We start from the raw sequence: 25213 nt of genomic DNA on the forward strand, positions 1-25213 counted from the left end.
ACCAGCCAAATCGACACCAAAGCCGAATATTCATGGTTTGAAGGTAATGCTCTGTATTTGGTGGGATCAGAAGGCTGTGCTGTACTATGAGCTGTTAAAATCGGGTCAGATGATCACGGGAGAGCTATACAGGCAACAATTGATAGGTTTGAAGCAAGAAATTACCCGGAAAACGGCCAGAATGGGCGACCAGACACGAGAAATTGATTTTCCATCATGACAATGCTCGGCCACATGTTGCAGTACCGGTCAAAAATGATTTGTAAAATGTCGGATGGGAAATTCTACCTCACCCGCCTTATAGCCCAGACATAGCTCCTTCTGATTACCACTTGTTTCGGTCGATGCAGAATCACCTTTCTAGAATACGTTTCACCAATGTTGAAGGTATTAAAAAATGGCTTAATGACTTTCTCGGCGCAAAAGATGAGAAGTGTTTTTGGGATGGAATACGAAATTAATTAGTTGTACAGCCATAATTTCCATTAAGCATAACGCAATCATTCTAGCGCCGCTCTCATATTTCAATACAACTTTTGTACAACGATTTATCTTTTGCCTCAAAATAAGTCTGAGTTGCAGCGATAACCTCTTCATTTGAGCGAAATTTCTTATTGGTGAGCATTTTTTTTGTCTGCGAACAGCCAGTAGTCGCTGTGAGCCAAATCTGGCGAATTCGGTGGATGTGGGAGCAATTCGAAGTTCAATTCATGTATGTAGTTTTGCCACTTCTCATAACCATCAACCATCAACCATCATGTTTTTGGTCAACAGTGAGCAAATGCGGCACCCACTTTGAACAGAGCTCTCTCATAGTTAAATGCTCATGCAATATAAAGCCAAAAAAGTTCTTTTGATACCTTTACGTTGTCAGCTAACTCACGCAACTTCACTTTTCGATTATTCAGAACGATTTTGTAGATTTTTGTGATGTTTTCTAGTGTTACCACCTCATTTGGACACCCATTGCGTTGTGCGTCACCAGTGATCGGTGTCCCTAGGACCACGTTTGAACTCAGCACACCATCGTTTTATTGTTGTTTCTGACGGAGCGGAGTCCCTATAACACTTTTCAAGCCATTGCTTTGCTTGAACGGTATTTTCTCCCACCGAGAAGCAGTGTAAAATTAGAACACGAAATTCTTTTTGATCCATTGCTTTGTAAATAACAAAAGTAACGTCACTCTTAGCACAATAACTCGCGAACTAATGAATAGAATATCATGAAATCTTAACGGCTGCCTTTTTAAGGTTAGTTCTAACTGAAAAAGCGGTGAATGCAATACCACTAGAGCAATCTATGGATTAGGCCCGGAACTTTTCAGCCCATGTGTTCATCTATTTTGCTCTCAATCAAATTCGTTAGCAAAATTCGCCGCAACGAGCCCATTGTGACAGGCCTGTTAGTCGGAGTAATTCTTTATTTGTGAGGCATCTTCTACATGCATTCGTATTTGTACATACAGATATTAATCATTATATGCGTACGTATGTGGATCAGATTTATCAAACTGTAATATTTCTAATCATGATGTTCAAATTTATACTTCTCTTATTTACCTTGTCAGTCCTGTGCGTGCAGAGAACATCTCGAGAACAAAAATCTGAGGCAGTCCGCCGTCATAGCCGGGTATGCATTGAATATCGACGCTCACATCAGTGCGGTTTACGATAGAGCAATTCGTAACGGAATTGGGAAGAGCTGAAAGAGAGCAAAAAATGAGAATGAGAAAAAATGAGCAGCGACTTATGTATTCATCGAGATAAAGGGTTTGCTGCTATACCTGGACCTCACTAAATGGATCTGACTTGGAAACAAAAAAAAAAAAACAAAAAAAAAAAAACATCATCACACGAGATAGTGGTAGTAAAACGGTGGTGGTCACTAATTAGGAGCATTTCAGCTGAGAAATGTTCAACCACCTCAACAACAACAACAACAACATGTATTCATATTTAAGAAGAATTAATAAAAACTGAATTATAGTGAACGGGTCGCGAAAATTGACTTGTGAAAGAAATTTGTGAAAATTGTTATTTTTTAGGCATCCCATGTGAAAGTGTCCTTTGCAACCTTATAAGCTGTTTTTAAAAGAATTAAGGTCCATAAGTCGGGTTTAGTCTGCCGCTGTAAATAGCTTCACAATTGAGTCAAAAATTAGCGTATCCCACTACCTGCTTTAGGTCAGCTAGAAAAGGTGACTCCAGGCAACGTAGCCTATTTTTACACAGAATAGTGCAGATTTGAAGAATATTTTTTCTTTTCGTATTTCTGCAGCTTTTTTGGATAGGCACGCTTACCCTTACTGCATGTTTTCTTGTAGGACAAAGCCCTTTGGGACTAGAAAAAAAGTAGTTGAATACACTCTGCCATCTCAAATTACCATTTTTACCGCGTGTTTTTATAAACCCGAAAAGCCATACTTAGGTTTCATAATTTAATTACATTTCTGAAGCAACATTATTTAAAAATCAGATTGCAAATGGTTCACGGCATACCGAAGTTTTTGCTATTTGGTCGTACCTTGCCTTACAAATCCATTTGTCATGCACTTTCTGTTGTGCTAAGCCCTGAAAAACTGAGCACAAGTGTAGAAATAATCTTTATCAAGAATCGAACTCCCATTTCAGTTTGGATATCACTAAAAATGAAATCATATCTTCTTGGAAGTTCGATTGCGAGTCTCATACAGCTTCCCGAGTAGCTGAAAGCATAGCGTAGATCAAATGCTGTGGTGATATGATGCTCGACAGTCTTAGAGGTGAGTTTTGTGAGAATACCGAGTAACTAACTATAAAGCGTAAAGTCATCTGTACAGAGGGTTACACTGCAGGTCACAAGCAGTGTTAATATTTCCTCTACTTTCTTTTGCTCGGAATTCTGTGTGATGTATAGCGAGCAATTTAATTATCAGAAATGAAACTTAAACGGAAATTAATTTTTCGCGACTCTACGAAGAGACCATTTATCGGATATTGTGATCTATATATAACCTTCACACATACTCTTTATTATTAGGTATGCAACTAAGTTCTCGCTGTTTTTTTTGTTGAAAATACAACTTTATTCTGAAAAAAATGGTTACAAGTGAATCATTGAAAGTATTGCCCATCGCTGGCTACTACTTTTTCCCATCTTCCTGGAAGATATGGTATACCGTCGCGGAAAACGGTTCATCTTTTCAGGCTATCCACGGATTAGGCCATTTTTTGATGTCTTCATATGAATGGAACAGCTGGTCAGCTAGACCATGTGCCATCGATCGGAACAGGTGATAATCGGACGGCGCAATATCTGGAGAATATGGCGAGTGGGGTAGGATTTCCCATTTCAATGTTTCCAGCTAGGTTTTAACGGGTTTGGAAACGTGAGGCCGAGCTTTGTCATGCTGTAGAATCACTGTTTCATACCTCTCCGCGTATTGCGGCCGCTTCTCGGGCAGTGCTCGGCTCAATCGCATCAATAGAAGTCGATACCGATCCCCAGTGATGGTTTCGTTTGGTTTTAACAGTTCATAATAAATAACACCAACTCGGTCCCACCAAATACATAGCATAACCTTCGCAGCGTGAATATTCGGCCAAGGCGACGACGTAGAAGCATGACCGGGCAGTCCCCATGACTTTCTTTTCTTTGGATTGCTGTAATGAATCCATTTTTCAACACCCGTCACGATGCGATGAAGAAAACCCTTCCTTTTTTGCCGCTGGAGCAGGCGAAAAAACGACGACCAACAATCTCTTGATTTTAACTCATAAGGAACCCAAGTCCCCTGTTTCTAAATCATTATCAAAGCATGCAATCGCTTGGAAATGGATTGGCGTGTAACTCCTAATACTGAAGCAAGCTCTTCTTGCATTTGACGCGGATCCTCATTGAGCAATGCCTCCAATTCAGCGTATTCGAAGGTTTTTGGCCTTCCTTCAGGCGGACGGTCGTCAACATTAAAATCACCGTCTTTGAAGCCATGAAACGAATCTCGGCACGTTGTTTCACTAAAAGCAGCATCTCCATAAACTTTTTGTAGCTCTCGCTGCGCTTCAGCCACCGTTTTTTCCGAATGAAAGAGGAAACTCAACACTTCCCGCAGATGACGATTATTCGGCACAAAATCAGACATTTTCACAAAACCAAAAGTATATGACACCAAAACAGAATCACTAATGTGTCGAAACAGTTGGTTTACCATATGTCTAAGCTTGGTTTATAACGTTTAGGTTATGTTAGAATCGACTAGCACACACTGCTGGCGGCATCTATTGACAAACAGCGAGAACTTAGTTGCGCATCCAATAAAAAAAATTTTTAACATTTAAGCACATTACAAACTGTGTAAAAAGTAATCTTAATGAGATACCCTTTATATGTGCATACGACTTTACATGTACATATATAGACTTGTTTACTTACCAGCCAGCACGACTTGGAAAAGGCAAGGTTGATTTTGTGTACCAACTTCATTAGACGCCCAGCAGGATAGTGTGCCATAATCCTAAAAGCATACATACAAACATAAGATGAAAACTCAAAGCAGACATTTCGTAAGCTTTTTAAGAGGCAATACAATTTTGAAATTCTGAACACATCAAAAATTGTGTTAGCGTAGAATGATGAAGAGATTCATTTTTTCTCCTTATATGTACGGATATATGTATCATACTTATGTGCATATTTATGTATGTGTTACGTTTATAGTTCACATACTTATTTTAATAAAGTATTCCAATTCATTTAAATACGAGTTTTTCGTCGACTTCATTCATTTAGCCGCCTCGGCTCGCTTCGCATCCAGCCCAACCATTTAGACCTTAACCCTTGAGACCTTGACAATGGCTTTTAGATCCATCTCATTGAGGCATGACAAATATTCAGCTTAGGTGTCTTAATTTTTTTTGGTTTTCCAAGGTGACAAGGCACAAGAAAAAATACGTCGATTTGAGCCAAATTGCTAAACGGGAACCGTAAACGAAAGCCAATGCACGCAAACACCAATTGGTTGATGTGCCATGGGGCATAGTAATATTTTATTGAAACCAAAAACTTTTACCAACCCATGCCCACAATTTAAGCCGGAAAGAAGTCGATGTCTTCAGTACCACTTTTGAAAAAAAGTTTAATGGATCAGTGACGCCACCACTGCACAATTCTCAGCGACCTGCAACTCTTCGCTCATAATGGAGTCGAAATTAAAAATTGTCGCACAACCAAAATTATCGAAAAACCCATTCGGTCAAACACCCAAAAAGGGTGTACGCGCCAATTATATATATATATATAGTTGAGTTGAGAATCCAACATATAGCGGAACATATAGAGTCCAAGATACAGTCCTCACTGCGCATTAAATATCACACAGTTTTTTTAGCCTAATTTAATAATATTTCAAACTAAACACTCGGATGTATTTCAGCCAGCAGAGGGTTTGTGAGAAAAAAACTATCTGCCATTTGGAGTGGTATACAACTCTAGAGTCGCCCATTTGTGGAACAACCAAGTTACGCACCACAAATTGAATGAGAGGCTCTTGCATAAATACTGACGATTCGTCTTCTCTGTACGGGTCCGGCACTCGAAGTGTAACCAACTTCAGACCGCTCGCGCAGCTGATGCCCGCGATTGTATAATATTTTGCTGGAAAATCCCCACCAGCGATTGCTTGTGAGCTCCAGCACCTTAATTTAAATAAAGTTTTAGTTTATCGCATCATTACTCGTTACAATGATTTTGGTAGCATCGCGAAACGTTCAAAAGGCTGCAACATCACGGGTAATGGTTCAAAAAGTGAAGAAGTGACTTGAGCGAAATCCCCGACTCCCGACGAAATGCCAATCACATGGGGTAAGAACTGAAAATATCTGACCGTAGCATCCGCCGCATACTGGAAAATGATCTTAAAGTCAAGCCTTACAAGATCTAAAAGGCGCATGAACTCACACTAAAGCAGCTAAAAGTCACAATTGAGAGAGCGAAGGAGTTGCTTCGCTTGACCGAAAACGCTCAATTCCCGAACATTGTGTTTTCCGACGAGAAATTTTTTCAAATTACGCAATTCGTAAACTCTCAAAACGATAGGGTTTTTTTGACCGACTGTTCCTACGAAACTTTGAGTCATCGATTGGCCACAAGGAGGCAGCACCCGCCACAAGTAATGGTTTGGGCCGCTGTAACCGCAGATGGGTGCTCTCCAATCTTTTTCATCGAGCCTGGCGTCAAGGTAAATGCGAAATATTTTCGGGAAAGTATTCTGGAGGTTACTTTGAAGCCATTAGCAGACAAGCATTTCGGTGTGAAACCATGGATCTTTCAACAGAACTGGGCATCGTCTCACAAAGCTCGAGTGAATAATGGCTAAAAAAACATCGTTCTGAACTTGAATTGAATGAAAGTAATTTTCCAAACTAAATTCATGGCTTTTTTAATTGGTTAAACTTCGAGCGCCGGACCCTGTATTCGTATACAGTAGCGTCACGTAACGTAACATGACAGAAGCCAAGGTGTTGCGCACACGCGGTATGAACCTTCATTTCGCTCAAAATTACTTTTCAACATACGCCTGCACTTAAAGTCCGGTTCACTTGGTTGGAGGCACTCAGTTTGCCTACATTATTTGCCCGTTAAGGCATTCAAATGAGATTGTTTTTTAAGTATTTATTGTGTTTGGTTGAAAACTGCTTAATTCTAATAAAATGATAAGCAGAAAATTGTACCAGATCGCGAAAGAAGACAAATCTATATATTGACCTTAGAGGGACTTTCTAGTCGCAAAATGGCCGGAAAGATTGGTTGAAGTCCAAATGTTCTGGATCTTTACGTGAAACAAGGTGCCTGCTATGGTAAGAACTACAAAGGCAGAACTGCGATGGGCTTAACACCCAAGGAAACCCCCAAAATCCTCAGAATTGCATCAAATTCCGCCCTTTCAATTGCAAAAATTAAAGAAATGACAAATGTCGCAGCAAGCAAATCCACCATTCGAAGGATTAGAATAGCCACATCTGAAGCAAACAAATATTACAAAACAAAAAAACTAAATTTGAATCAATTTCGCAAAGAACGCCGCCTCGATTTTGCACGGGACCACCTGGATTGCCGTTCTGTTACAAATAAAAATCCCGAGGAATAGAAAAAGTAGTATTTAGTGACGAAAAGAAGTTCCATCTGGATAAGCCGCATGGATACAATTATTAATTTCGTGGCTTAAGAAAGGACGAAAGGTACTTGAGCGGTGGTGAGATACTTGATAGGTACCACCGTGAAGGTGGCGTTATGATATGGGGAGCAATATCGTGCCATGGCGCGTTCGAATTCAAAATTTTAGACTACAAAATGACTGGAAATAGCTGTAAAAACTTTTTGGAACCATTTTTTTCCGAAATTCATGTAACATTTGGCCCTCCCAATTGGATCCTTTAACAGGATAATGCACCTGTACACAATTCAAGTGTGATCAAAACTTTGATTGCGTCCCAAAATGTTGTATTCCCCAAATCTGAACATCATAGAAAATCATTGGATATTGCTTCGTCGTAAGGCAACTAAGAGAATGGGCAACCGTTTGACACCAAAAATTCTTTAACTCGAATCATGAAATTGACCAGGTCTGAAATTTCATTAAGCTATCGGAGAATTTCTACAAATCCATTCATCAACGTATTTACAAAGTAGTTTAAAATTAGTATTAAAAATAATTAAAATAATATTTTAAATAATAAATAAAAAACTTCCCATATTTATTATTCTTTTTGCTTTGGTTAGTGCACGGCACATTCATTAAAAGTGGTGGCAATAAACCAACAACAATGTTCTATACGTTTAATTGTCATAGCAAAGTAAGAAACAGTAAGTAAGAAAACAAAGAATGAATTCGCCCGGTTTCATTCTTTGCTGACAGCGACATGGATATGGCGAGAGAAAAACAAAACAAATCAGCTGATTCACTGATACTACCTTTAATTGATTCGCCTTGGGTTAGTGCCTATATTTAAGTGAACCAATAACTCAATCAAATTATTATAGCTGCTCATGCTTGTTTATTTTCGAGCAAAGTACAGGCTTCACTTGAATTATCAGAAAACCTTGGATTACTAGATCAAATACGCTTGCTTTAATAACCAATTTCTTTCATAAAAATTATTGCCTCTAATCGAGTGAACCGGAATGTATTTTGAAAATAATAAATAATAATAATTAAGAATCTCCAATTTAAATGCTCAAGTGCAATGTTCATTTATTATTTCATACCATATCATTCCATACCGAGCCTGACAGTTAAGAATTTGAATGCTAATGACCCATCAGTATGAAAATTTTAAGGAAATATAATTAGTGTCGAAGTACCTGATCGGATACCGGTGTGTATTTCAGAATACTTCTGCTGTCATTCACACTAAAACGTTCACTGCCAACGTCCAAAGTCTCACCGGAATTGTTAAATTTCCAACGAAAGGTCCTGTAAGAAATTTGATACAAATTTAGTATTTTATAAAGTATGAATTTTGCATAAAATATCTAATATTTGTGGCATTTTACTGCACGCCTGACGTCGGTAATGAAGATTAATGGCCGAGATTTGTACAAAAGTATGTCATAAAATATTATAGCTCCTGCTTAATGTCCAAGTAACACCTCAGCTAATTAATTTATGTCATAAGTTAATAACAACTAAATTTAATTTATATACCTATAAAGGGAATAGATGACCAAATACGTTTGCATTTTATAGAATTAAATGCCTACATTTGCAACCCAAATTACGGATATGCAGGTATGCACAGCTTTACATATCCAAAAACCTTTGAAAAATATGGTGTCTACACTGCCTGCCAACTCACTACAATTATAGCGCCACATCTCTCGCTTGCCCCTCTCAGTGCACATTTTGACGAATTACCTAGTTATACTTCATTTTGACACTACGCACCCAAAATGTCTGCACCCAATTACAAATGATGAATGAGCTATATGACTCCCTCATACTTTCGCACCAGTGCGCCGCAACATATCTCAAATAACAATTGAACCCGAGCGGAGAAATGTTCGGTTGACGCATTCACTCGGCTACAACTTTTATTTGTGTGCGGCAAAGCAATTGGACAGCGAAAATTAATTACTATTTGTTTCCGACTATTACTCCTCTGCGCTCTCTATTTGTGCGCACACAAACGACAAACGACAACGTCGAGAGCATCGGGGCAAGTACGTGTGCGCACATACATGCACAGTATGTAAGTACAATAAGTGCATATGTACGTGCATACGAATGTAGACCTTAATTAGACAAAGTTAGGCTGCCATCGTAACGAGCAGGAAACAAAAGTTTCACACTCAACACTCGTTCAGGTGCGATTGCCGCCTTTTCCGTTGTCACTATGTCTCCTTTACTTTTGTTCTACACATTACCTCCGCCCCTCTGCTTCTAACATGTCTTTAGCTGTCTACAATACAGGATGTGGAGAGGTTGCTTTGATACTGACAAATATTTTTGCTAATTTCTATGATTGTTGTGCCTATTTAGCTGTTCTTGCCGCTACTCCACACTACTCGTCCATCTTATTTTACTCACAGCTGGTGTTGATGAACGGGTTACACTATGCTTGATTATTGCATTGTCACTGTGGTTGCTACACTTACCTGGGGGGCGGATCTGCCTGTATTTCACACGTGACTTCGACAGTTTCATCCTTTGAGGCGCCAATTAGTATGACACGATCCAAATGCTTGCATACAGGTGTATCTGTGGACATGAGGAAATTACAAGGAAAAAAGAAAAGCTTAACTCACTTAATGATAACGGATGTGTGACTCTTTAAGATGGTTTGTTAAGTAAATGAGGAGTTGGGAGATTTTAAAGTTGGACATATTTAGGTAAGTGAATCTGTGGTATCTAAGTGAGTTGATTTAAAGACCGACTGCCACTTCCAACTACCCAACTACCGACGTAAGTGAATGTTTAACTAAATATTAATATTTCTGGAACCTATGAGTTGTCGCTTTTCATAGCATTTTTATACTTTTACTATCCTGGGCTACAGGGTGACAAAAAATAGCTGTATACAAACTTCTCTGTGCAATTAGATGAATGTAAATTTTTTTTTAGCGAATGCTCTTATTTTGTGATTGTTGTGTGTGTTCTGCAGTACAAAAAAAAGTATTCGTTTCTGTCCCAGCTCTTTTTAAATACTTTGTGTAACGATGTCAAGTAGTCGCTCAGCTATTATAGCCCTGCATCAGCTAGGAACACGCAACATGAGATAGCACGGAAGCTTGGAATTGCACGTTCATTGGTTTCTCGTGCAATTAAACCATTTAGGGAGCTTGGTAATGAAGGTGACCGTCCTGGAAGAGGGAGCAAAGGAACTATTAACACTTCTAACAACCGAAAAATCATCAAAAAAATAGTTCAACGAAATTCTGTGCACTCGATGAAGAAAATTGCTCGCGAGACAGGCATGAATCGTGAATCAGTTCGCCTTATAGCAAAAAAAGAACTTGGACTTAAGCCTTATAAACTCACGGATGAAAACAAGAAAGTAAGACTCGAAAGATGTCGCTCGCTCCAACGGGCTGGGAAAAAATCGTCTTTACGGGTGAGAAGCTGTTTACCGTTGAACAAGCTCACAATCATCAAAATGACAGAAATTGGTCTACAGAAGCCCCATGGACCTGAGTGGATGTTTCAACAGGACTCGGCACTAGCTCACAGAGCAAAAACAACCCAAGAGCCAATTTCCCCTCTTTTATTACCTTCCAAGAATGGCCACCTTACTCACCGGATCTGAATCCGCTAGATTACAGCGTATGGTCGATTTTGGAAGGAAGGGCCTGTGCAAAACGCCACAAAACTTTGGAGACCCTGAAGCAAGCGTTGCGTCGAGAGTGGGATGGCATAACGATAGACGAACTACGGCCTATAGCCCAAAATTTTTTTGAAACGTTTGAGCTTGTGTATTCGTGCTAAAGGTGGCCACTTCGAAACTGGCGGATGAATATGATGTTACTCAAACTTTGTCTATTAAAATTTCACAATTTGTTTTGAACTACTATCAATGATAAATTTTTTTCAGTAAAAAATGTTGTATACACCCTGTATAAAGGGTTAAAGCATTTAGTAAAATACAGTACATTGTGAACCTGATCTTATAGATATTTGAAGTCAAATGCTTTTAAAGGGGTGACTCACTTCAGATGCTCAACTTCCGCGGATTCATTTTCACCCTTACAAATTCTGTAATAATCATTGCGCCTTCTTGTGTGAATATTAAATATTGAAACTATGAGGAAATACAATTAGTTATGAGTCGCTTTCAATTAATTTTAACCAAAACCGCTGTTCAGTACTGGCCTGAATGCGTGCGTTCCTAATTCATCTTAAGGGGTCCCGGTGGTCTAGAATTTGGAAGGTGAGAAATTGGAAGGATATTCCCAGTATTTTCAATTCTACAGCCGTTTTAGCAAGTAGTGTCATTACGCGGCGGCATCAATAAAATCAAAACTAAATTCGGCCTAGTGTTGTCAAAAAAAAAAACAAAACCTCTATTCACCCGCATCGTCTGAAATTTTAATATGTTATTCACAACATCAATGACTATCACCCGTACTAGAATCATATTGATATTTCAATTATTTCGTATTTTTTTTTTATTAAACACCTCAAAAACAAAAAACGATTTTTAGAGTGGTAAATTCAAAACCGCGACATTTTGTCACATTTTTTTATTCTAGTACGGGGCATAGCTACAGTCAACCTGATTAATATTTTTTTTGGTTTTTGTGTTTCAGATAAATAGAAGAGTCAAAATGGACAACACCGTTCAGGTGCAATTTTTCGGGAGGGTCAACTTCAGCGCTAATTTTAAAATTATTATTTTTTTTTTAATTTTTGTATGCAAAAGAAGTTAAATAAAAAGCCTAAAAAATTTAAGTTTCATTTTTCATTTTTTTATTGTAAAAACAATTCCTGAAAACACCCTAAATTTTCGAGCTCTAGACCATCGGCACCCCACTTACGTGAATGGATGTTTACCTCGAAAGGTCAACTACGAGTGAGATATTCGAATTTGTGGTAAGAAATAATTTTGCAATATAATATTTATGGAAAAAGACTTAATTTTTTTGATCGAGTTTAATTTAATCAAATAACAAAAACATTTTTTTTAATAGGAGGGCAGTGCAATGAGTACCTTTGTTTGATGATAGATGCCGATCCTGAGAGAAGTTGGTATTACCATCGTGTGCTGCTATCTACCAAATGACGACAAAATAAATTTCAGACTGATTGATAGGTTCGTTTGAATTTGGCAGCTATTCGAGTAAGACGTGTTTTGTTATGATGGAAAATGAGCAGCATCGTTCGGAAATTCCCTTTTTGTTTTTGGATGGAAAAAAATGCGAGGAGATAAAAGCAAAATTGGATGCTGTCTATGGGGACGCCTCGCCATCTATGACCACAATTAATTATTGGTTCAACGAACTTAAACGTGGGCGAACATCCGCTTGTAATGAGGAGCGACAAAGACCCCAGACGTGGTTACCGAGGAAATTATTCAAAAAGCCTACGACATGATTCTCGCTGATCGAAGAACGAAAATGCGCGAAGACCATGTGTATGTCAACCGGAACGTCAATTAATATTTTCTAAGAAGAAGAAGTAACAGAGGCCATCGGTGTGAACAAATTGCCGGCTTCCGATGGGTGCCACGATTGCTTTCAAGCAACAACAAGCGGATGCGGCTATTAATTTCGAAGCAGTGTTTGCAGCAATTTAAGCGTGATTCGCAAGAATTTTTGCGTCGATTTGTCACCGTTGATGAAACTTTTGTCTCATCATTACCCACCAGAAACTTAGCAATGGATTTCTTCCGATTAATCTGCTCCAAAGAAGACGAAAACAGTCCCATCGGCCGGAAAGGTAATGGTGATGATTTTTTGGGATGCGAATGGCGTCATCCTCATGGATTTTTTAGAAAAGGAAGAGCGATCACTGGACAATACTGCAGTGAGTTATTGGACTGCTTTCACAAAAAATTTAAGTGCAAACTGCATGAGTTGCGGCCACACTCCCCATATACATACATCCGATCTGGCTCCCTCCGACTTTTTTTTGTTCCCTAACATGAAGAAATGGCTCGCAGGAAAACAAGGAGGTTCAAACGAGGAAGCCATCGCCGAGACAGAGGCGTGATTTTGGGAGTTCGACAAATCCAATTTTCCGGAGGGGTTAAAATCATGGCTTGAGCGTTGAGAGAAGAGTATCTTTCTAAAAGGAGACTATGTTGAAAAAAAAAAAAAAAATTTAATGGTGTCTCCATTTCTAACACGGATACTAATTGGACCACCTCGTTAAATTTGGAGTTATAGGCCACCTTAGGAAGCACATTAAGTTCATGTGAAATTAGTAGTGAAAATATGAATTAAAATTATTCTAGAAGATAAAATTTAATTGGATCGTGGAACATTTTTAATAAAGCTCTATTCTGATAGCCCATTTATTACCCACAATATGAATTTGTTCTAAAAAGTGGCTTTAAAAAAAACTCGAAGCAAAAAAACAGACTCTTGTTGTCCACGATTGCCTAAGCTAGCCCGACTGATGCAGATGTTTTCACAAACCTGCCAAATTTTGATTTCGAGCAGGTGGTTAGCGAAGGAAATGAACCAGAGGAATTAGCGAAGCACCTCAATTATGCTGACTGAATTTAAAATAGTCGAGGTACGTTAAATTATTCGAATATTAGACCAATATCAGAAGTACAAGGCCTCTTCTATTCACCACTTTTCTGGTCGGCTCGCTTAGTAAAAAATTTTCTTATCAAAGCAAAAATAAAGTTAGTGACTATAGTTATGCCTAAAAAAACTGTACTAACTCAATATTTTACAAATAAATGCAATTTGAGGCAGCTCTTTTCCCGCGTTGCCGAGATATGTTTATTTAGACCAGTTGTTTCATCGATTCGCTACTTGCTAACGCTTGGCGAAAGGAAGAGGCCTGGTGACAAAAATCGTTAAATCTGACTGAGCTACCCATTAGCATCGCCCTGTTAACAATCTTTCACTCTAAGCCACGGTTTATTATTATTTTTTTCTTCTAAAGTTAATTCTTCAAAGTTAATCTATCATTTGAAGTAGAATAGTAACTAACAGTTTATTGCTAAAACAGGTATTTACATAATATACAAACCCTCTCCCTTCCACATAAGATTTCAACTTTTATATGAGTAAGCAACGAAACTGGGTACAAAAAAGGAGAGTAAAAACTGCTGAGTGATATATTTCCAAAACAAAATATACATTCGGTTGCTCAGTGATACAAAAAGGAAAAATAAATAACTGATACAAAAACAAGCGCTAAATTTAGCACACCACACACCTTTTGTTATGTAAATTCCCACTTTCGCTTTTGTGTAAGTCGCCTCGCATTCTCGCAAAGCTGAAATAGTATCCCTAAATTATATTATCCAGCTGAATTCTATTATAAGATTTTTTCTTAATTAAACTTTTAACGAAATAGTCGTAGTCATGGAAATCTCTTTTGAGACTGTAGATTTTCTATCATTGCTGCACTTTGTATAGAAATTGAGAAATTCAATAATATTTCATTTCATTTCGGCTAAACAAAATCTTCAATTAGAGAAAAAATACCCACAATTTTTTTTTCATAAGTTTTATGGTACTTTGTTGTTATCGAATACATTTAAGTTTAGTCACAATAAAATATGAAACCATATAATTGAATTTCTATTGCGTTGGCAAGAAATTTATTTTGGTTTTCACAAATACTTTAATAGCTATAGATATGTCCTAAAGTACTTTCGTCTTGTTGCCATTTGATACAAGTCACTTGTGGCTGCTTAAGGGGGGAGCCTGCTTTAGAGGCTTCAAAAAATTAAAAACAATTTTTTTTTTTACATAAACGTCTTCCAAAGCTATCCAAGAATGTGTCCTCAAAATTTCAGAAGCAAATTCAAAATATTGTGAGAGAATTGAAAGAAATTGTGAGCAAGCGTCGAGCAGGCATACGAGCGGCCGAATCGCTCGAAGTGCGATTTCTCGGTTTTTTATTTTTACGATTTTTCTTAATTCGCGGGAAAGATAAGGGAAAAGTTAAACGTGCTATCGAAACGAGATAACATTGATTGTATTCGAAATTAAATTCTCTTCTAGTTGAACCTTAAAAACCTTAAGAAATTCATGATTAACCCACTTTTTAAAAAATCTAAAGTGAATTTGTTATTCCAAAAAAATGATTTTTTTTTTTAATTAGCAAAAAATTGTTGAATTTCTCACTTTTTGTTTAATTTTCTTGGTTTAACTAGAAGCTATACTGTACTAATATAATTTTTTTTTTTTGGGGTTTTCGGTTTCAGATGAAAATTGCGACCTGCATCTTTCCCGCCGCATGACACATGCACACTCGAGGCGCCTAGGCAAAATGCTTGTACCAGGCATAATGCGGCATATATTTTAATGAAAAAATTTGAGAAGACTGTTGAAGTATATAACAAAAAAACCTGAAAGTTTCGTTCCAATCGAATATTTCTTTCCTTCCCAAAAAAATCCACGAAAAAATCGATTTTTTGAAGCCTCTAAGGCAGGTTGCCCCCTTAAGAAGCAAAATTTCTTGTTAGCTATTTCGAATAACGGATGTTAAAGCGGGTAAGCTGTTGAGGGGCAACTCGAGATTTTTAAAGCTCCTAGTTCTCATACTCAGAAAATTCAAAATAAAAGTTTATTCCTCAAAAGTGGTATTATCGCCTTCGAAATACTCCCCATAAACTGCAACGCACCTCCGCCAGCTCTCAAAATATTCATGGAATTCTATTTTCGGCATAGCCATCAGAGCCTCCCGTCTTTGATTTTTCCATTGCTTCCTTTCGGTAGTTAAAACTCGTTCCCTGTAGTGGTTTTTGATTCGATCAAACCGAAAAAAAAACAAAAAAACAAAAAACACGGAGGGAGCTACAACAGGTGAATTCGATGACTGTTGGTTGGTATTCGTTTCGTTTTTGGTAAAAAATTCACGGATAATTATGGCATTGCGCGACGGTGAGTTATTATGGTCCAAAATCCACGAGTTATTCCCACAAATCCTTTCTTTTTTGGTAAATTGCTTCACGTAAACGCCCTTTTTGACCTTCTGCCAAAAATTACAACACCGTTGCAGTCCGTAAAACCGTGAGCATCACTTTCTTTTTTGACTGCAAATGACATGGTTTTTTTTGCCAGATTCATTCATTTTTGCACTCACTCGCCTGCTTTCTAGATTGAGTGTCGTACTGATAAACTCACGTTTCGTCTTCAGTAAAGATGCGTTTGATGAATGTTTAGTCTGATTCAGCCGTGGAAATCATGTCTTCCTCTATATTAACGCCGTCCATTTTTGCTAAGAAAAGTCAGGTCCTTTGAAACCAACATCGCAGCGAGACGGCGAAAACCGAAATCATTAATTACAATGTCCAGAGCGGAGCCATTACCAAAGTTCAAGTCCTATGCCAGCTGCCTATTGTTTAATATTCGATTAGTGATCAGCTTTTTTCAATTTAATTATGTTTTAATCAGTTTCCGATGTCGACGGCCTGCCACCACTCACGTCTTCCTCGTTGAACTCACGGTCTCTTCTGAAGCGTTCATGCCACTCGTAAGCGGCTGTCGGCTGTTTTCTTTAGAGTATCATTACCGCAACGGTTTCTCAACACTTTAAAAGTTTTCTCACTGTTGAATATTTTTTTAATGTGAAATTTAATACAAATTCGTTGCTGTAAATTGAAACCCATTTTTAAATTGTAAAAAATCGAAAACACGCGCAGAGGTAGATTTACTCAAAACGGTGTAACATCTACAAATGTCAAGCAATGGCGATACAGTTTTGGAATGTTAAAAAACAGCCCTCAAATCAGAGTGTCCTCTAGCGTTTTGGGAACTTTTTGATCAGAGTGGTTCTTGGTTATGCCATAAGTTCTGTTACAACTTAAAATCAGTGAAAGCACTTTTAGATTGTATTACAATTTTGGTTTTTTGTTATTATTAAATTCTAAAACTTCTGTAAAACAAACAATATGCAAAATTATCGCCATTTAAATGGACTGGTACGTGAAGTGTCCTTCGATATGGGCGACGTTGCTGCAAGAAGTGCTTGCTTGAGATTCCTAAAATTTCATTGGCGAGCTCTTGCCTTCCGACTCCGGTCATAGTCGAGAAGATTAAAATCTGGGCTGTCCGATGCTGAATCTTCAGCAGAAATAAGAGCTCGCTTATTCGGCCGTAACCACCCTTGAGTTATTTTGACTTTATGTGTCGCTGCAGAGAATTGTTGAAAGACTCAGTATTCTGCATTAAAACGGGTTCCTGCTAAATTCTTAACCTCGATTTCCAATTTATTCTCCTGGTACACCTTTCCGATTGTAACCTTGAGTGCATTTAGGTTAAATAAAGCTGGCCACTGGAAGGAAAAAACTGATGGTCATGCCAGTCTATTAAAGTGACAAACTCAGTTCACCTCGGGGAGGACTGATTACATCGTTCCAACGATGACATTCAATAGGAATTCCATTCGGGAATAATGGAGTAAAGGACTTTTCCTAAACAACTTTGACACTCCTGTCTACACAGATGGTTCAAAAATGGATTGTGGTGTTGGAGCAGACATAAAATTGAAAAATCTGTGCATCTTTCTAATCCTTGCAGAGCCTTATAGGCGGAAGTACTTGCAATTGGGGAAGCTCGTAGCCTACTAAACACAGATTTCTCTTTTAAGTGCAATATCGCTAATCTTTTGGATAGCCCAGCTGCAATCCAGGCACTAGATTCCACTACAACAACCTATAAACTGGTGGAGCAAAGCAGAGCAAGGTGGAGCATAGCCTTACCATAAAGTTACCTACCATAAAGTTACCTTAATCTGGGTCCCGGGACATCGGAAAATCAAAAAAAGCGAGCGAACTGGCAAGACGACCATCTGCCATGAATAACATTCTTGCATAATTAGTATTCACACCACTCAGTGTAATCAAGAATGCAATATCCTCACAATATCAACGAAGCTTGGATTGTAGATGGAGAGATCAGACAACCTGCAGAGTCAGCAGGACGTTCAGGCCCCTCAACAACCGCAAACAAACCTCAACATTAACAACTATGAGACGAAGGGATGCCTGCAGACTCACGGCAGTAATAACTGACTTCTAGTTCATGGTGGAGCAGGCAGCCAAAATGTATAATATGTATATGTAAAGCGTTTTTCAGTAAGAGCGCTTCAACTTTTTTCTTGAATAAAACACAAACGGTTTGACTGTTTTAACTAATTTTTTTTTATTATCGAGTTTGAACATATACATTTAAGTATGAAATTCGATTTCTTTTGCATGACCACAGCGTGCACGTTTTACGAAGTCCAACCGTTGAACCCAATTTTCGACCACTCTTTTGCATAAATCGGCCGAAATTCCAGCAATCCGTCCTGTTGAAACCACATGTCGTCTAAGTCCATACCATTCAATTGTGGCCAAAAATAATCGTTTATCATGTCGCGGTATCGATTTCCATTCACAGTAACGTGGCGATCGTTCTCGTCAACGAAAAAATATGGGCCAATTACGCCGCCGGCATGTAAACCGCACCAAACAGTCACTCTTTGTGGGTACATTGGTTTTTCGGCAATCTCTCTTGGATTATCTTTCGCCCAAATGCGGAAATTCTGCTTATTGACGAATTCACTGAGGTGAAAATGTGCGTCCTCACTGAAGATGAAGTGCGCGATATGCATTTTGATTTGAACGCCCGTTTTCATAATAAGCCTGAATAAATTTAACGCGTTGCTCAAGTGTGTAGCGTTCCATGATGAAATGTATACTAATGAAGTTTACAAATGACAAGCGAAAAATAAAAAATATTGCGTCGTTCACCCTCCCTATCGGAAAAAAGTTGAAGCGCACCTATTGAAAAACGCCTTATATATGCCATAGTTGTAATCAAACAGAGAAAAGAGAAACCATCTTTCACTTTCTCTGTGAATGCCCTAAGAAAAGCTCGAAAAGCTGACCCGAAAAAATGCAAACAACCTTATAAGGTTTCTAAAGTGCACAGACTGGATATAGTCGAGAATAAATCATAACATAACTTGTTGGTTACGAGGATGTGACAACAAAATGGTACGGATTCTTGGTGAATCACCCCTTCAACCAACCAGTCAAAATTTTTCCTTGAGTCTGTATGCCTCTTTGGCAAAAATTCAAAGTAGTGACGTCTTTATGGGGTATGCCGCACCAAACCATAAAAAGTGGCGAATGATTACCTCTCTGATCATACGGTGCCGTACTTTTTGCTTCTTGCATTGACCTTGCCATTTCATTTATTAAAAAACTTAGGAGTATTTTTGCATCTTTACTATTTTATTTTTTTTAACCGTCGATGCAATGTGAAACAACTTGAATATCTGACTTATGCAATAAATTGAAGCGATACGATTTTCTCTGCTTTTAACCCAATCCATGTTAAGCACTTGAAATTTTAAATCAAGTTGAATTGAACTTAGTTTGCAATACAATATTTTTTTCAAAATTCTACTACTTTGAAAATCTTGTAACAGAACTTATGGCGCTACTAAGTGGTTTGCTTTGCATTATCTCTTGAAGTGGGATTATGAAATTCTGTTCTTGGCTTTGATTTTTTACTCAAAGATAACCAAAAATCGATCGATTCCCCGAAGTTTATGATGATCCAATTAAAGCTGAAACTTGACCAAATCTTCAAGCTAATATTGTTGTTCTTGTGTCAGCATAAAAATTACTCATACATGTAAAAATAATTCCGCTGGAGTGACAGTTCTTGGCCGTACGTAAATGCGGGTCATTCCGTGAACTCAGAACCAACTGCCGTGTCAAGTTGATATCCGAGAGTTTGGTGAGAAATAAAGTGCTCTTCCATTATTGAACCTAAGTTCTCTTCTTGCCCACCCCGATATTAAAATCGCCACGCAAAGACTTTTAGCCAGTTAAAATGTCCTGTTTTGAAATAAAATTATCTTTCATTTCCATAAGTCATAAAAACTCAAAATCACTTTCTGGCCACCCCAATATCAAATGCCGTTTTAGACAAACAAACATCTATGTACAAACAAAATTCTGAATTTAATCCACTTTAGCCAGTTTTTACATCAGCTGCATATTTCAAACACGCACTTAAAGAGTCATGTTGCACATGTTTTTAGTAAATTATTAACAAAAGCAAGCAGCAGCTTCTGAAACTCTCCGTGTAATGAATAAAATGGCTCGACACCTAAACATTCACTCCCCCGTGCAAAAGTGCGTTTGCCAAGCATCTATAGGCAATATGTAAATAATTGATTTTGCACAACAACAACTCAACAAAGCTGGAAGCAATATAAAAGTGAAGAAAAGGTGAGCGTTAAGAAATTTGCTGATTCTGTTTGCGATGTTTCCAATCTACGTAACAAAGTTTCGGACAGATCCTGATTAAGAATACCTGATGCACAGCAGGCAGCCAACAGCTAGCATTAATAGAATTTTCAAGAAAGAAAAAAATAGAGTGGGTGAGGGCTACATACTCATACCTATACAAGTTACATATAAAAGTTACAGCTGAATAGAAGAAAAATGGTGTAAGAAATGTTTTAGATAAACCGAAGGTTGTAGTGGGAGAAGTTAAATCTTTGGAACGACTAGGTTTGGGTGGAAAATTATGACAGACGTGCCTTCGGCATTTTTGTTCTACTTACATTTTACACGCAGCGGTAGTTGGTTGCTGACAGTTTCACCCTCATCGTTGATGGCGCTGCAAGCATAATTTCCTGCATAGTGTTTGGTGATTTTCTGCAGCACCAAACTCTGATTGGAGCGAATCACGCGTGCGGAGGTGTTGTGTTCGAGGTGAATATTCTTGAAAAATAAAAAATGAACAAATATAAATTTTAAAACGTTTGTTCGATATGAATAATAATTATGCTAAGCTCTAAAGTCCATAGACATACATACATACATACACCATATATGAAAGTTAGTACATAAGTAGCGCGTTTTATATTTTGTTTTCGAAAAGAAAGCGATTTTATGTGTTGTAAGCACGGGATGTGATCGTTCTGCTACCTACAAATGTAACCGAAAAGTAAGAATTTTAAGTAAAGAATACACGGGCTTATCGATTCGAGCAATTTTTATGAGCCTAAGTATATATGTAAACTCAGTGGCATGCCACGCAAAATAGTGACAGAGCAGATGCCTGACAGATTCTTCCTTCTCCTCATTCTTGCAGCTTCGGCAATAGTCGAAATGAGGTACGTTAAGTCTCTGAGCATGTCGACCTAGGAGATAGTGACCTGTCATCAAAGCAACTAACATACCTTAACCTTGGCCGATTAAGTAGCGCCTTTGATCGCCTGAAGTGCCATTTTGCCCGAATTTTTTTTGTAGCCTTACATGTCAGCCATCTCGTGTTGATTGAAGTGACAATTCTACTTATACTACGCAGTTTGTGACCGCAGTAAAGAACCGTAGCAGTTTTTCCGACCAGATATATTGTCAATACATCCACGCCTAGCTCGAATTCTAATACTCAATAAGCTATTAAAATACAGTTCATTCAAACAATAGCCCACAAGATTAGTTAGACCCAGACTGATTGATATGGCAGAGTATCCAACACCTAAATCGCAAACTTGATTAGTTGCAGTAAGCCGAGCAATAGTGTTACCTGCATTCTGTTTACCAACCAAGTCTGGGGGAGGTAAGAAGAAAAAGTATTCGAGCATCAAAGGGTGTGATTTCAAGAGTACCCCCGCGCTAGTATAAACGCCATACGTTGAACATTCTGAAACCTGTTTCTAATCGTAGTCTTGTCGAGAGTCGTCCAACAGACTATTATCCCGTAAAGGAGGATAGGTCTGATAGCGGTCCTTACAGCAAATAAGCGTTCTTCGGAGAAAGACCCCATCTGTGTCCTATGGGTTTTTTGTATGAAAATAGAGCAAGATGGGGGGTTAAATGGGAAAGTGATGCGAACAATATAGCCACTCCTCTCCAATTGGCAACCTCTACCCACTGTCCAGGACCTGATGCCCTGGACTTGGTACTCCCTGTTTTCGCTAACGAGGCTCTATCGACCGGTGACAAGGCGGTACAACCTTGTCAGCACTTTAAGCTAAGGTGTCGAGGTACCCATGCCGCGAGCTGCATGGCTGGTAGTGTCCAAATAACCAGTCTTTAACGATCCCCTCCGACGCCCAGGCTAGGTCGGTTGTATTAAGTGTCTTACCACGGCATGCCGGCTCTGCCGTGGCGGACCACCCCTTTCGTGCCTACTCGTGGGACCAAAAAGCTAATGGATTCTAAAAATAAAAAAACAAAAGAAGAAGTTAAGGAGTTAACGGAGAGTGTGCTGGGCACTCTCTCCGAGGACGATCTTCTGGTTTCCAGCCAGGAAAGGATCGTCGAGCCATGTTCGAGCGGTGCAAAACACAGCACCCCGCTTCTAAGACCAAGCCTTCTCCAGTCGGCTACCAAGACGACCTCTGGTGAGGTAATCAAGGCGGCCTCTGGAAAGGTTTCCTTGGGGGCCTCTGGTAAGGCCACCAAGGTGACCCCTGGCAATGATGCCCCGGTGACCACTGCGAAGGTCACCAAAAAGAAAAAGAATAAGAAGTCGTCCGGTACCCTGCTCAAAGCGCGCTACCTGAGGGCGAAATTCATTCTGGCAAAGATTGCCAAGATTGAACAAGCCGGTAAAGCGCACGAGCGGGACGCTGAGGACCGTGTGAAGTACTTTATGGTATCAAAACGACACGTAAGTGCACTTGTAGCGTACCTGGGGTACTCTTGCCATCTTACCTACCTACCTACCTACCTGGAGCAAGAGTAGATTCTCTTACTTTCTTTCTAGAAGCAATCTTGGATAAGAAGCTGACTGAGGAACATATTCTTCGCTGAAGGTGGATCGCTCATTGAGGATCTTTCAAGAATGTCGTAGAGCCTTTGGCAAACCCTGAGGTCTGACACCTGCTGTGGTCTGGTGGATATACACAGCACTTATCAGACCAATCATCGCTTGTGCTTTTGTGATTTGGTGGAGACGCACTATGGTTAAGCCCACACTTCGGCAACTACACAAGCTGCAAAGAAATGTTTGTTTATGCATTACGGCTGCCATGAGTACAACCTTCGGCGATGCCCTAAATGCCAAGCTTGATTTGCTCCTTTTGGATCTTAAGATACAGCAGGAAGCAATAAACACAATGTTTAGACTGCATAAATATAGCCTCTGGCATGAAGACGGAACTTCGGGACACAGAGAATTCTTTAAGATGCTATCTGAGCAGTATCCACCTAAGGGCGACCTTATACCATAGTTTCATTTCGAAGGAAATTTGATGTGAGGCGTGAACAATGGAGCAATCCAGAGTGCATTGAAAGAGGTTTGACGTATATTTTACTTACCGATGGGTCCAAGAATGAATTAGGGTTTGGGGCCGAATGGTATCATACTTAAACGATATTATTAAGTATCGCTACGGTATGAGAAGCATGGAAACTGTTTTCCAAACGGAAATTTTTGCATTCTGAAAGTAGCCGAATGTATATTCGAGAGCACATGCAGCGAGAAACAGCTTGGAGTCTTTAGTGACAGTCAGGTTGCACTAAAGACTCTGGAAAACGCAAAGCAAACCTCAAGGATTGTTTAAGAATATTTGAAGGCAGAATAAGCCCGTACTTATATGGGTTCCCGGGCACTACGGGGTTCAAGTCCGGTCTTAAACGCTGGAGAACTGCAAAGTGCTTTGTAACAAGTCCGAACAGAAAACGGTCGGAATTTCTTCTAAAACTTGGAAAAAAAGACGTTCGGTTGATGGTCGGTATTAATACGGGACACAGTTCATGGGATCAGCATATGACCACCATTGGAATCATTGAGGACTCGATTTGCCTGTCTTACATAGATGAGGCGGATAGCATTGCGCATTTTCACCGTGTGTGTCCCACATTTGCTTGAGCAAGGCTACGAATTTAAGGTTTCGATGTCGTGAGAACAAATAATATTCGATCTCTCAAACTGGAGTATGTTTTCTGGTTTGCCAAAGAGTCTGGCAAATTCTCACAGGTCTAACTACCTCTATTCTTCTATTCTATCCTATCTTTTCCCTTCTGTTATTTCCCTTCTTTCCTCCTTTACTATCTACCCTTTCACTCTCCAGAGCTTTAAATGCAATGGGGTTTTTAGCCTAGGAGTTACCAAATCCCTCGATACCTCTTGGCTCGACCTTTCAAATTTCAGCTTCCCTTACTCGGTCCTCTGCATTTATGTTCCAATTTAGTTTCTTGTCATGAATTAAACCTAAACATTTGGCGCTATCTCTTACTTCTATAACTTAAAAACAAACGTTTATTTTATGATGGTTTAAAATCCCTAAGCCTAATACCTTAAAAACTCCATGCTAAAGCAGTAAATGTAGAAAAAATAGCTTATTCTTCCTTCGTGACGTATTTTAAATATTACCTTCGTAAATGTAAAATCAAAATAATATAACATTTCTTGGTATTTCTCGTTAAAAAACAAAACTTCTGATTACTTTTGTGACACTCCATATCTTCAATGGTACATGTAAGGCACATACTCGTGCATACATACATGCGCCACATATTTATTCAAACAGATGGCTACGCTAGTTATCTATCTGCGTCTATGGGAATTTTTCATTTACTAAAAGTGCTTTCTGTGGCGGAATATTTACGGAAATTCCCGGTGGTTTGAGAATATTCCCGATTGCAGCAAACTAAGATACGGCGGCTTACCTACACGCACACATACATATGCGACATCCGCACACTTGCAAAGTGTAGACAATCCCAAAGCGTAGTCTATGAAAGCAACGCAATCGTAGTGACTACTCAAGCTTTGCGATATTTTACGTAGATACAGTGTTGGAAAACAAAATAGCAACATTCCTAACGAGAGTTTCCTAATCAATTGTATCAAAGCTGTTATGCAATTTTCTTTTTTTAAATAGAGAGATAGGAAGAATTAAAGTTAACCGAATTTTATTGTAAGAACTGCTAGCTAGGTTAGGTTAAGTTTTTGTGGCAGTCGATTTAGAGTAGCCAATTCAATTAAGGCATTGTATTTTTTCATGGAACCAGTTAGACTCTGCTAGCTAATAAGCATTAAAAAAACTTATAGATATGAACTTGTCAGAAAAATGGAAAAATATGTTCT

General features: G+C 38.8%; 1 protein-coding gene across 1 annotated transcript in view; it reads right to left on the bottom strand.

Annotated features, from left to right (window-relative positions):
- Positions 1–25213, bottom strand: part of LOC129249172 (neural cell adhesion molecule 1) — a 203246-nt gene that overhangs the window by 38705 nt on the left and 139328 nt on the right. The window contains exons 10-14 of the mRNA XM_054888838.1: positions 20730–20889; positions 9632–9734; positions 8339–8450; positions 4412–4493; positions 1561–1702 (exon numbers count right to left, since the gene is read on the bottom strand). Of these exons, the coding sequence (XP_054744813.1) occupies positions 1561–1702; positions 4412–4493; positions 8339–8450; positions 9632–9734; positions 20730–20889 (599 nt within the window). The remainder of the gene's footprint in view (positions 1–1560; positions 1703–4411; positions 4494–8338; positions 8451–9631; positions 9735–20729; positions 20890–25213) is intronic.

The sequence above is a fragment of the Anastrepha obliqua genome, chromosome 5 (assembly GCF_027943255.1).
Source record: "Anastrepha obliqua isolate idAnaObli1 chromosome 5, idAnaObli1_1.0, whole genome shotgun sequence".
In the NCBI taxonomy this organism is placed as follows: Eukaryota; Metazoa; Arthropoda; class Insecta; order Diptera; family Tephritidae; genus Anastrepha; species Anastrepha obliqua.